This window comes from Mastigoproctus giganteus, chromosome 5 (genome assembly GCF_048544385.1).
Source record: "Mastigoproctus giganteus isolate SK-2022 chromosome 5, ASM4854438v1, whole genome shotgun sequence".
In the NCBI taxonomy this organism is placed as follows: Eukaryota; Metazoa; Arthropoda; class Arachnida; order Uropygi; family Thelyphonidae; genus Mastigoproctus; species Mastigoproctus giganteus.
Window position 1 is genome coordinate 171392883 of NC_143579.1, and position 14871 is coordinate 171407753.

At 34.4% G+C, this 14871-nt stretch overlaps 1 protein-coding gene across 1 annotated transcript in view; it reads right to left on the bottom strand.

The window, feature by feature from the left end:
- The window catches only part of MED17 (mediator complex subunit 17), a 206542-nt gene that overhangs the window by 66143 nt on the left and 125528 nt on the right, over positions 1–14871 (bottom strand). Inside the window, exon 10 of the mRNA XM_090373520.1 lies at positions 5276–5332. Within this exon, the coding sequence (XP_090229646.1) occupies positions 5276–5332 (57 nt within the window). The remainder of the gene's footprint in view (positions 1–5275; positions 5333–14871) is intronic.

Below are 14871 nucleotides of genomic sequence, written 5' to 3' on the forward strand. Positions count from 1 at the left end.
ATAAGCAATTTTTGTTTTAAAATATATATTTTTTTTGTTTTAAAGATATGATTTTTTATTTTTATTTTTTTTTAACTTCTGGAGTGCCATTCCGGCAGGGAAAAATCTCTGCATATATGCCATTTATTGATTTCATTTGCTTTAATGTCTGTTCTTGCCTTTTCACCATGTTATAAAAGCTTAGTACTCTTGTATTTGGGCATTACATTATTTCGAGCAGTATTCTTTAATATTTTAGGCAAAGCTTTTCTTATTATTTACATATCAGTGTTATAATTGTATTGTTAGGCAAGGCTTTACCACTGTTTTTATAATAAGTGTTAGAGTCCTGTATTGGATCAGGCACCTGCGTTGCAGGTTGAGTCTTCAGAAATTTTGCAGTTTGCAGATCAGGTGTGGTTCCAGTTTCTAAATGTATAAAATTTAATACAATAATAACAAAAATTAATATATTAACTTATAAAGTAACTGTTTTATTTGTTTTTCTAAGTAACATTATTAACTAAAATATGAAGTGTGTGTTTGGTTTGTGGTTTTAATTACACGCAACACAACTCTACTCTGATATCTTTAGAAATTGCATACATTCGAAAAGGTATGATTAGTTTTCTATATTTAAAATTATTTTTTATCCTCACCCCAACATCACTTTGCCAGAAAATAAAATCAAAACACAAAGACATGCAGGTGTCCTTTTTTTTGATTTCTGATATATCTTTGATTATGACTGTTGCTGTAAGGTTTTAGGTGCAATTCAGGCCATATTATACTGTATATAACATATTTGCAAATTGCGTGTGTTCTGCGGTTGATTTGCTATTTACTGGATGAAAAACCCGAGTTTAGGGAGGGGGGGGGACCATGCTAAAACAAACCTGAGACTAACTCAGCCACGTTGTGAAAAAGATCCATAGAAATCCCTTTTGTTACTGACAGGATTTGAACTCGGGTCTTTTCCATCAAGTGTGGGGAAGATGGTGATTATACCAACCCCGCTGCACATGAAGGCTCTGAATAAGATGTTGTTGTTGTGTACTGCTTATTATAAACTCACTGAGTGCTTCAGAATTAGAAATTGAATTGACAATAAAAATGAAATCTTTCAGCACAAAACAAAGAACATCATTAAAAATTTCTCAAAAATTGCAGATATAAAGAATACTAACTTAAAATTGCATTTGTTGTGGTAAATTCAAAATTACTGTATAATTTAAGCAGCTTATCATCATACATACAAAATCATCTACATTTTTCATTTTTTACTCAGATTTAATTCTTGGCATCTCTGCCAACAGTGCCAATGCAATAAGCAAAAGAGTTTCCTGCAACTGGATTTCTCATCCAAGGAAGAAGAGTACAGCTGAACCCAGAAACTGCTGATGTCCTGTTTCTACACAGCAACTTACTAAAAATTTGCAAATTATATTATGAATGTTTCATTATTTTTTTTAATTTTTATATTTTCTGCTATTTTTATGTATTATATATAATATAATATTGCTAGTATCGATTGATATATTTTAATTTAAATCTAACTATTGTATTATTAATGATGTGTAGAAAATTTAATACAAATTTTCTTATATGTCATTATTTTTAATTTTCATTTTTTATTTCTATTTATTTCATTTTTGTGGGTTGTCAGTAAAAACAGTGTGAATCGTGTTCGGTCTAATGCAGTGGACCTAGCAGGATTCTAATATGTGCTAGGCTTGGTCTTTCACTTATTCTCTTATAATTTCATCTATATAATTTTATTATGGGGCATAACTCATTTAATAAATAATATATAAAAAAAATTATAGATGTCTATTTTTGCTTTCTAATATTTAACACTTTCATTTCTCAGTTTTCTTTTTGCTTAAAGAGTTTTCTATATTTTACCATAAGTTTGTTTTAATTGATTCATTTCATATTCAATGATTGCTCTATGACTTACTGAAATACCAGGACCCCACCTCATGGGTTATTGGTTAGGCAGTTATGCTTCCAGTATGTCCAAGTACCACTGCTATATGCTTTGATCTTCTCTTTATGTCTCTATGCTATCATATTCTGAATTTTTATGCTCTATGAATTATTAGAGTATTCAAGGAGGATTGGAGTACTATTTATATTCTATTTCTTCCCTCCCTTTGCCTTTTTTGGCTTCAGCTTATTTCTTACCTTCTGATTACAAATAGATACTGTAGCTTTCGAGACAAATGATGCCTTTCGAGACAGATGTTGTAGAGTGTCAAAAGAGAAATGGTACTGATGTGCTTGGAGTGCAGTGGGTGAATTTGAAAGTGGAGACTATAAAGTTGTGCACTCTGGAAGTAATGGCGGACAGAAGGAGTGGCAATAATTATGACAAGAAGATTTATGAGAGCACTGGTCGATGTGGAATTGTTGGGACATAGAACCACCATGGTCAGATTTTTGGCAAAACTGGTCGACACTGTGATTATACAAGTATATATGATAATCTCAAATAGTGTTGACGAATTAGTTGAGGAGACATATGAACAGTTGGAGGAATTAATATGGAAAACTATATTAAGAGACAATGTGATAATTATGGGGGGATTGGAATGCAGTGGTTGGGGGAGGGAGGAGAGAGAGAGAGAGAGAGAGAGAGAGAGAGAGAGAGAGAGAGAGAGAGAGAGAGAGAGAGAGAGAGAGAGAGAGAGAGAGAGAGAGAGAGAGGAAGAAAAGACTGGGGAACTTTTGTTCTAGGAGAGAGAAACACCAGAGGTCAATGCTTAGTGGAGTTTTGTAAAGAAGAGAGACTAATGGTAGCAAATACGTGGTTTAAGGCGCCACAATGCAGAAGATATATATGGAAGAATTCTGGCGACTCATGAAGGTATCAAATTGATTACACCTTAGTTAAACAGAGATACCAAAACCAAGTGAAGAAAGCAATGTCCTTTCCAGGTGCCAACGGAGATTCAGACCACTCATTTGTGAAGATGAAAGTGAAACTAAAATTGAAACGCCTAAATAAAAGAAAATCATTCGTGAGATGGAACATGGGGAAATTTAGTGAGGAGAGAACAAAAAATGCATTTGAAGAACTGACCAATGATATCGCTACTGAGGAGACAATGAATGATCGAGAGAAAAATTGGTCTTTAATCAAGGAGATGACTTGTAAAGCTGCATTGGAGACACTGGGAAGAGTGAAAAAAATTAGGAGGAAGCCTTGGATCACAGATGTTATATTGCAGAAAATGGATAAGAGGAGAAGACTGAAAGGCCTAAAAAATGAAGATCAAAGAGTTAACAAAGAGAAAAGTCAGAGAGTTAACAAGAAAGAGGTAGTGGAATTCAAACAAGAGCAATGCGGGATGAAAAGGGAATAACAGTACTGAATTTTGAAGAACAAAAGGAAAGCTGGCGGAGATATGTTGAAGAACTTTATAAAGATACAAGCTGTTTTTGTTGTTATTATTTGGTTTTTAGGAGCATTAGCAACTAAGGCCATATTGCCCTGGGGATATGCGGTGGTCGTTCCCTGACTTTTCCGCATCCTCCGTATTTGGTGGTAAAGATACAAGCACATACACATGGGGGGGGGAATACAGCAATAGAAGAACAAGAAAACATGGAGGAGGAAATATCTAAAGAAGAATTCAATGCAGCCTTAAAGTCTCTTAGCAACAACAAAGCACCAGGAATTGACAACATACCCACAGAGCATTTAAAATATAGTAGAGAAAATCTGAAGAAATCCTTATTTGAACTGATAAAGAAGATGTACAGGGATGAATGGTGGCAAGAAGAATTCTGCACATCAATCATTATCCAAAACGATGACACCAACAGTATGCCAAGGCTACAGAACTATAAGTCTTATTACCCATGCATCCAATATTCTGCTGAAAGTTATCAAAGTCCTTATGGAGAAACATAATGAACAATTTCTAGATGACTCACAGTGTAACTGTTGCAGAGGCAGATCGACAACAGATGGTATCGGAACCTTGAGAGTGTTGGGAGAGAAAATGTGTAACATGGGAGGAAACCTATGTGTGTGTTTTGTGGATCATGAAAAGGCATTTGATTGAGTAATCTGGAGAGAACCATTCCCATTGCTTCAGAAAAATTGGATGCAAGAAGAAGATTATTGGACTGATCTATGACTTATATAGAAGACAAAATGCAATGATAAGAGTGAGAGAACTGACAGAAAAAAGCTAAAGTTAAAAAGGGAGTAAGACAGGGATGCTTACTTGCACCTGGATTGTTCAATGCTTTTGCCGAACTGATAATAAAGGAGGCACTTGAGAGTAAGAAGTGAAGAGTTAAAATAGGAGAAAAGAACATACAGGCTATTAAGTTTGCAGAATATCGGGCCATTCTAACAGCTTGCCTTGCTACACTGCAAAAAATGATCAGAAGGCTAAATAAGAAAGTGCTAAAGTATGGAATGAAGATAAATGTGAAGAAAAACAAAGGCAATGATGATTGGTAGAAGGTCAATTTCCTTCCAAATTGAGAATGATGGAGAAAGAATAGAACAGCTTTAGGTATCTGGAGGAGTTATTTACACAGAACATTATGTCAGAGATTCAAATCAGAATTGCAATGGCAAAACAATCTTTCAAGAATAAACTGTCACTGATTACACAGAAGATGTCACAGGAAATTGGGAAGAAGTTAATGATAATATTTAGCTATAGAAGATAATATAGCACCACCGACCAGATGACATATATCTGCAGTAGAGACGTGGATTCTTACAAAGAGAGACTTGAGGCCTTCAAGATGTGGTGCTGGCGTAAAATGGAAAAAAATAAAATTGACTGAAAAAGTTCAAATGAGGAAGTATTAAGACGTGTCCAAGAACAAAGAAAAATTCTAGGTAGAATAAGATCAACCAGACTCAAATGGGTTGGTTACATGATTCGACATGGTGGCTTGCTTCTGGATGCCATGGAGGGGAGTGTAGAGGGAAATGCCCTAGGGAAAGACCAAAAAATACATTCATCGGGGCATTACTGGATGAAGCAAGACTTCGAAATTTTGAAGAACTAAAACAAACGGCACAGGAGAGACAAAGGATGGATGGATGTTGCTCTCAATACTTAATAAAAATTAAACTGAATTTGCTTTGTATGCATTTTTTATTAACTTTTTCTTAAACCCAGAAATTTATTTGTGGTTTACTGGGAGTACACTGTATACATAAACAAACAATACAGATTTTATTTAAAAAAAAAAAAAAAAAAAACTATATTAAAACATCCTTTCTCAACTATTTTTGTTTATATTAACTTTGCTTTCTTACCTCAACCTTAAAACAACATGCTGAGTTTGCCGAACAATTTGTTCTAGGAGAGCTTCACTAAAAAAAAGGAGAGGAATTAAATATAATTAGAGAATACAATTATATATAATTTCAAATATGACATTCATGAATATAAATTAATATAAAAGTTGTAGAATAGATGTGGGGAAATTTGCCTTTAGCCAGAGGGTGGTTGATTGCTGAAACAAACTAAACTTCCATCTGTCACTAGGGAAGTTGACAGCTTAAATAAATTCAAAGTTGAACTAGACAAACTTTTGGAGGAATGGACAGGTGAAACAGGAAGGGTTTTTTTTTTTTTTTTTTTGGCTGATGCTATATAAGCTTGCTTTCTTGCATCATATGCCTCTGCTAATACTAATAATAAAACTGTCAGAAATCAGAAACAAAAAGTGTAAAGTCAGGCAAAACCCACATAACTACATCATTTACATACTCATACACAGAGTTTAAATACAGGACTCAGAAATTTTACCAAGTTCTAGCACCAAAGCAAAAATTAATTTACCATCTGTAGTTTTTACGGGAATCAGAGTGAACGATATTTGTGACTACATGAGACTCCACTGTGCATTATTCACATCATCTCTCTTCCCCCCCCCCACCAACAAGAGCACAAAATTTCTTAAAATATATTGCCAGACTGTCAAATATATACAGGGTGCTTGTTTTAAAAGTAAACCCAAAAATGCCCAAAGGAAAATACAATTTATTATCAGAATAATTAACAAATAAATGGTGGAAGTGTCTTCCATTGTTAGTAATACAGAAATTCATCTTTTGATCATATTGGGAATGACACAACAAAGAGTTTTTGTCGATACACTTATGATTATATTCTCAACACTCACTTTGAGCTACTGAATTCTTTGTGAAATGTTCTCATAAGCTTTAATTCTACTTTAATAACCCCCATAAAAAGAAGCCTGGGTATGTTAAATCAGAAATAGGTGGCCAAAGTTATTGTGATATGCTTGATCCCCACTAAACTCTTGCAACATTTCAGTGGTTGAGTGTGGTGTGGCAGGCTGCCCCAGTCCTGTTGGAGCCAGATGTCTCAGTTTCCTCTAGCAATGTAATAAACTACATTATGATGCCTTAATAAACATCAGAGGTGACTTTGTTCAAAAAATATGGTCCCAACTATCCTTCTTTTAGATATACCACACCAAAAACCAATTTTCAGGCATGTATGGGAGGAGGGGTTCACAAAAATGTGCAGATTTTCAGCATTCCATATTCTCCAATTTAGATTGTCAATAGACAAGGTAAAACTGTACATCATCAGTGAAATAAATTTTATCCAAAATTTCAATAAATTAAAATTTTTCAAAAACAAGTTTTGTTGACATTCATTATAAGACTTCATTTCCAAGTAAGATTCCACTAAAAAAACACATTGCTTAATGATATACAGCATGACATTTTTCACCAGTAATTCACATGCAACCTCTGACAGTTGGTAACAAACTGAACAATTTAAATGCAAAACTGTCACTTCCTCCAGTTACATAACATCCTTCACAGGTGCCCTCACACAATTACAACAATGATCGTTACTTGGCAGCACTGTGCTTAATACAAATAACAGGGCAGTTTACTTTAAAATGAACACCTTGTATAATATTCCTTAAAGAAATGGGTTTAATCACATGACTTTTTGAATGCATTTTATATAAAATTTATATTACAGTGGTACAGAAATTAAATATTTTACTGTTAAAAGTGTTAAAAAAAATATACGCTTCCAGATTTTATAATCAGATGTACCTCTAAACAGGCTGTCGCACAATATAGACAAATAAGACATGTGGCACCTTGCCTTATTTTGGAACAAATCATTAGAACAAATGAGTAAATTAATTTTGTATTTTTTTTTTTTTTTTTGGCTTGTGCTGCATAAGTTTTGCATCATGTTGCCAATACTAATCCCAGAATTGTAAAAAAATTCTTAGTCACTCCTACTTAGTTCTCCTGTTGGTGATTTCAACTAGCAGTGATCAGATATTCCTAACAGACATATTGTAAAAATTTGACAAATTCAGCTCAATTATTGAATTTTTCTGATGTATGATTCCTGCCCAGAGAGATCATGATCAGCATAACTCAATACACCTCACTGTTGAATATAATTAAAAAAAAGTTAATTTCGGAGCTCATAGGTGCTCTTGTTGTATTTCCTAAAGCTAATACAGTCAAATCTCTATATAATGACCCTGTAGGGGAATGAGAAAAACAGTCATTATATCGATCATTCATAAAATCAGCAAAAAACAAGTAAAAGCTTGAACATTTAATGCAATTGTACTAATACAATATAGTATAATCTTATTTATACGTACTACAGTATTAAACAAGGAAATTATGCTTATAGAGTGCAGTAAAGTTGAAATAAATTGCAAATTTCACTACATAGGCTACATACCTATCAAGACCTAACAAGAGAATTGTTTCATACTTGAAAATAATCTGTCAAAACACACTGTTGCAATAGTAGAGCGTATTTTTAAAAAAGAATTATGAAGGTCCGCAATAGCAGTTATTTCACTTTGGCAGTAGGCTGCACAAATCGACATACGAGTACTAACCCTTGATGAGCATCTTTCACTGCAAACTTCTTGTTCAACCACAGCAGGTTCCTCATCTTCGTAACTACAAATTTCAGAAGATTCCTTTACATCTAGAAGGAGTTCCTCTTCATTTGTGCATATTCTGAAACATTCAAAGTCTACATCCACTTCTGCATAATCTTTGAAGCTTAATTTTTTCTATAAGTTTAGGTGATGATGCACACCTCAAATATTTCTTCTCTATTATCGGACTGTTCTTCACAATTAATAGAGGAAGAAGCATGCAAAACTTGACACACTGCATCATTCAAGAAGCTAATTCCAGCAGGTTTTAATCAGTTGGTACTCACTTTTTCATCAACTTTATTCCATGCTGAAACACACTGGTTGCAGGATGTCAATTTCACATTGATTTTTGCTTTCAGGAAGTAGCACAATTTTCTTTAATAGCATTCTTCGGTAGCTTTGTAGCATCAATGTCCAGGGCTGCATTTTCACCACACTTTTTTGAAAAACAGGCCATGACAAGTCTTAAATTTCTGGATCCATCTGAATGTTTAAATTCTTCAATATCCATTCGATGTGCAAATGATTCAGCCTTAGCTTTTAAAACAGGCCCGGGCAAACTATGGAATGCGGGCCAGATGCAGCCCGCCGCACATTTTTGTGCGGCCCGCGAGCTTTAATTGTATTTTCGAAAAAAGTTTATTTATTTTATGCCTTTTGCGATGCCTTTTTGAAAAATAAATTTGTATATGTAATACATTACAGAATTTGTCGACTTGTAAATTGTTTTATCATCTCTGTATTGTTCAAATTGAGATAGAATTTGAAATTGTGCACGAACCGGAGCGAGCCAACGGGCACTTTTATAACGGTATAATTTGCGATTATAAACTAACTGCGCGAAACTACAGTAACAGACAACCGGTGATGATGACAACAGCTTTGCTGTGGTGGCAGAGTAACAGGATAGGACTGCTGACCGGCTGCAGTTCCAATCTGTTTTCTCTGACGGTCATCCCGCAGTTAGTTATCTTCGGTTATTATCTTGGTGCCAGTAACGATAAAAATAATATTTACGCCCTTTTAAAAATGAATAAAAAACGAAAAATTCAACAAGAGCATCATGTCTTCAATGAAGACTGGAACACAAAATATTTTTTTGCTAACATAAATAACGAGACTATTTGTCTCATCTGCCGGGAGAGTGTGTCTCAGTGTTGAAAGAGTACAATATTAAAAGACATTTCACTACTAAACATTCCGAATATGGTGCCAATTTAACTCCGGAAGCGAGAAAGAAAACTGCTGATGGATTGATTCAAAATTTATCTAGACAACAAAATGTGTTTACGCGGCTAACTAAGGAACAAGAAGCTACTGTAGAGGCAAGTTTTGTTATTTCTCTAGAAGCTACTGTATAGCAAGTTTTGTTAGAGAATAATTGCAAAAAGCAACAAGCCGTTTTCTGATGGATACTATATTAAAGAATGTATGACTGAAGCTTGTGGAATTATATATCCTGACATTAAACACAAATTTGAGAATATATATTTATCTCGGCGAACTGTAGTAAGAAGAATTGAATGTATCGATACAAATTTGAATGAGCAATTATTATCAGTATTAGAATCCATAACATGGTACTCGATAGCTCTCGACGAAAGTAACGACCAAAAGAATACTGCACAGTTATTAATTTTCATACGTGGGTGTACCTCTAATTTTGAAATTATTGAAGAGCTTCTTTCAATGGAATCTCTTAAAGACCAAACAACAGGCTGATATATTTGAAAAAGTTGAAAAATGCTTAACAAGATATAATTTACAATGGAACAAAATGGTAAGTGTAACAACTGACGGAGCACCAAGTTTGACAGGTAAAAATGTTGGAGCGTTAAAGAAAATTCAGGATAACATTTGTGAAAATTATCCTGATTATAATTTAATTACAATTCATTGTATTATACACAACAAGTATTATGTAAAAATGTGTTAAAAGTTGAACATGTCACATCTTGTATTATTAAACTAGTAAATGTAATACAAAACAACGACAATTCATTAATTTTCTTCAAGATATTGAATCCAAGTACACAGATATTCCTTATCATAGCCAAATTCATGGCTTAGCTTAGGAAAAGTTCTTCGACGAGTCGTTCTAAAACTGATCTTAAAGATGACATCATTCTATTTTTAAAACTGAAAAATATTATGGACTTTCCCAAATTAATTGATAATAACTGGATTTGTGATTTTGCATTTACCCTGGACATCGTGACACACTTAAATACTTTCAACACCGTGTTACAAGGGAAAAATTTATACGCCCATGATATAGTAAAAAGTTTGAATGGATTTCAACTCCAGTTGTTCTTTCGACATTTATTGATTAACAAGGTAGACCACTTTCCAACCATGAAGTTGCTGAAGATTCCAGAAAATAAATTTGAAAAATATTGTGAAATTATCAACGCGCTGAATGACGACTTTCCACAAAGATTTGGCGACTTCCGAAAAATTGAGACAAGTTTGGCAATAGTGCGCGACCCGTTTTCAATAGAAATTGATAGTGCACCGAGTGAACTACTGATTTAAGGGAATTGCACCGTCATGAGGAAATCTGTAAATTTTACAATACTCTTAATTCGGACAAATTCGACGAACTTAACAAAAGATTTTGCCCGAAAAATGTTGGTTATTTTTGGATCAATCTACGTATGTGAACAAACATTTTCCATCATGAATCTAAATAAAAATTCTTTACGATCAAGCATCACTGCTGAACATTTACAAGCAGTTTTAGGAATCTCAACTACAAAATTAACACCTGAAATTAAAAAAATTTTAAAAGGTGTAAAACAGTTCCATTCATCTCATTAAATTCTTGGTTGTTAGAGAATAATTTTTTTTATGTTATATTTCTTCATGATAATATATATCTAAAAATAGTATTTTACGTGCGGCCCGCCTTCTTTTTGAATTCCTAATGTGGCCCTTCAGCCAAAAAGTTTGCCCAGGCCTGTTTTAAAAGATTACCATCTATGGGAACGTTTTCTGCAAACATCATTATTATCCATTCCAAAAGTACCTTTTCAAGATCCAAATACTTCACCTTTCATGCTCAGATTCTACCTGGTGCAGCAAATTTCTCCAAACTTTCAATCTTTTTCCAATCTTTCAAAATAGTGAACAGAGTACTCTTAGGCAATGTTAGTTTTAGAATTCACACCTTATCTACAGTTTGCAAAATCCTAATATTATCTGCGATTGGCAAAGCTATCTGCTTTATTGGAGCAAATAACCAATAAACATACACTTTAACTAATGAAATGAACTTCTAACCAATGTTGATTTCATTACAGCACTGTGAGAAAAGAGCATGGGAAATCTTAACAAATGATTTCTCACAATCAGACTGCAACTACTTCAATATATTTGAAGCATTCTGTCATTTTGCATACTTGCATGCCCACCAATGTAAATAAATTTCATGAATTTGAAGTGCTGGTAAAAACATCAAAGGCAGATATTGTTGGATATCAGAGACGTGGTGTCACACAGATATAAGCAGTGCACAATTGGAATTTGGGGAGTACAATGTGTAGAGAAAGGATAGAGAGGATAGGAAGGGAGAAGGGGTTATGCTGTTAGATAAGAAACACATAAAATCTAAGTGCATTCAGCTGACATAGATGGACACTGCAATGTTCAGTCAGTTTGGTGCGATATAAGCACTGAGAAAGCAAAAATGAGAGTGGGAGTGTGTTATAGACCTAATGACTCTAATGAGTATAACAAACAATTGTACAGAGAAATTGAGTGCGCCAGTAAATGTATAATAAAGGAGCTGTTCAGAGGTAAAGTGGTATAAGTCAAGAAAAATCGATTTTTGACTCATACCACATTTTGATACTACTAGGTGAAATGTGTTCACAGGCAAAGTGGTATAAGCCTAACTTTTACACTGATCGTGTGGCAGCAGCACTTGTCAAAGAGTCTGATCAGAATCACAGAGCGTTGTCAGAGGTACAGTGGTACCTCTGACGTCAGTGTTAGCTGTCAAGACGTGTGATTACAGATTGTGTTCCATGAACAAACTTTGTTTGAATGTCTTTTATTGACATTTCTTGAAGAATTATGGCTGGTGAAGAAGAAATATTACATGTACAAGGTAAGTACATTATAATAAGCTTAAGACTATGTTTTGTTTTCATAACCTATAAAAACATGTTTTCTGGTCAGGATTAGTATCCTGAAAACTAAATTAACTACATGAAGTTGACATTACATGAAATTTTTGTTTGTTTTTGTTTGTTTTCACATGTAGACAATGATAAAAAAAGCCTTGACAGTGGTACTCCATAATTCAAAAAAAACAAAGAAACGTAGAAGAGATCCTGAGAGTCATAATTCTACAGGAAGAGAAATATGGGTGAAGAGTATGTCACCAGAAATAACAGAACTGTGAAAGGTCAGGTTTTTACCAACAAAGGCTGTGGCTGTCAACAAAAATGCCTCCAAAAAATAACGTTTGATGATAGGCAACTAAATTTTAACAACTTTTGGCAGACTGGCAATTATTCTAGATAGAACGCTTACTTAAGTGGACTAGCCCACCGAATGCAAGTCAGAAGTCATCGTCCTAGATCCGGAGAGAAAGGGCCTAAGCAAGTTTCTTACAAATATAATTTGAATATTAAAAACAAGACCATACAAGTTTGTAAGTGATTCTTCTTAGACATTTCAAATACCCTATGGACCTTTGGCCCGTTTGTTAAAAAAAGAGGGTAAGGTACCTGGTGAAGATTTAAGGGGAAAAGGACCACCTTTTAATAAAATTTCAGAAGCCTTGAAAGAAACAGTTAGAGAACACATCCAAAAATTTCCAACTTATGTTAGCCACTATACTAGACACAACAACCCAAATAGAAAATATTTGAGTGCAGACTTCAACATAAAAAAAATGTACGAACTGTTTGTTTTAGAGTGTAAAGACAGGCAACAAGTAGCAGTAAAAGAACATGTTTATAGGCATATATTCAACTATGAGTTGAATTTATCTTTTATTGCTCCTAAGAATGATACGTGTCAAACGTGTGATGCCATGAAAATAAAGATTGATGCATCTGAAAATGATGAAGAAAAAAGGCAAACTTCAAGCACATCATGAATTTCATTTACGCAAAGCAAACAAAAGCATGTAAAATGTTGAAGAAGGCTACCGATGATTGCAAGAATGATAATAAATCTTAGCTTTTACATTTGATCTTGAAAAGGCACTGGCCTTTCTTAAGTTATCCACTTCAGTTGCCTATTACAAGAGAAATATGTACGCATATAATCTTGGTTGTCACAATTTACGTAACGGGGAGGGCCACATGTATGTATGGGATGAGACCGAAGGCAAAAAAGGAAGCTAAGAAATTGCAGCCTGTCTTGTGAAGCACATCAAACAATTTGGCAATGGAAAAAATCACTGCATCATGTTTAGTGACTCGTGTACAGGACAAAATCAGAATTGGAAACTGACACTTAGTCTTCTGAAGCTACAGTACAGATAACTCTATCAAGACTCTAGACCACCTATTTATGGTAAGTAGTCATTCTTTTTTGGCGAATGATCGCGATTTTGCTATTACTGAATCCTCATCAAAGCCCAAGGTGTGTTTTCACTGCAGCAGATTGGTATGAAACAATAAAAGGTGCCAAGAAGAAACATCCATTTCATGTACATAAAATGGATAGGCCAGATTTTCTATCCACTGAGCCATTATTAAACCATGTAGTCAAAAAGAAAATTAGTACCCAAAACGACAATGTCAACTGGTTAAAATTTCAATGGATCAAGGCTTACAAAAACCCCACTCCTTATGTTACCCAGTATAAAGAAACTTTAAATGAAATTGAAGAATTCAAGACTATCAACATTCAACCATCTCTTTCATATCGTAGAGGTAGACCCCCCCCCCCCCAAAAGTGAGAGAAGCTTGGGAGAAGTGGAACAGCCAATGTTATATAAGTAACCAATTCCTTTATCAGTTGCAAAGAAACAGGATATGCTGAGTCTACTTCGGCACATCCCACCAATCCACCACAGTGTTTTCTGCAATTTGGTTACTGCTAATGACACTACTGCTGGTGCAAGACAAGACGAAGCAATACCAGATGATGATGATGAAGCAGAAAAACAAGAGGGTGGGAGGAATTGAACATTCTTCATGGTTTAACTTTTTAACATGGTTTAAAAAGATCGAAAGCCAAGTTTTTATGTATTTTTCTGGCTAAAAATTAATAAAACATTTATGTAGACTAAAAATGTATTATATTTTGAATATAAAACCATCCTTATTTGAGTTTTTTAATACAAGTTTCATTTTTCATAAGCTGAAATGCAATAATCTCCTGTGAAATTAAGAGAAAGTGACTTATACCACTTTACCTCTGAACAGCTCAAATATGGGATTTTAACTTCCCAGATAGTGACTGGAACTTGTGGGTTGGTCACACACACACTAGCAAGACTTGTGTGGATTTATTGGATGATTGTTTTTTGCAGCAGCATGTTTCAGAAGCAAGCAAGCAGAGAGAGTAATACTCTTGATCTGGTTATCAGCAGTGATTATTCATGCATTAAGAATTTGCATATAAAGGAACCACTGGGTGGCAGTGATCACAGAGTACTGAAAAGGTATTTACGTAAAGATATTACTACCATCAGGTGTAAAGGGAAGGGTTTTTGTAAAGGTGACTACAGTGATCTTGGACAGTTTTTAAATTCCATACAGTGGGATCAGCTGATGATGTTTAAAACAGCAAATTCTAAATCGGAAACCTTCAAGGAATTAATCTTGGAAGCTACTAGGCTTTTCATACCAATTAAGAAATACTGTTCAAGATTTAGACCTAAATGGATATCAGATGAAATAATGAGGCTTGTGGCAGAGAAGAAAAATCTGTGGGATGCATATAAAGTATCCAGTGGCACAGAAGCCATTGGCA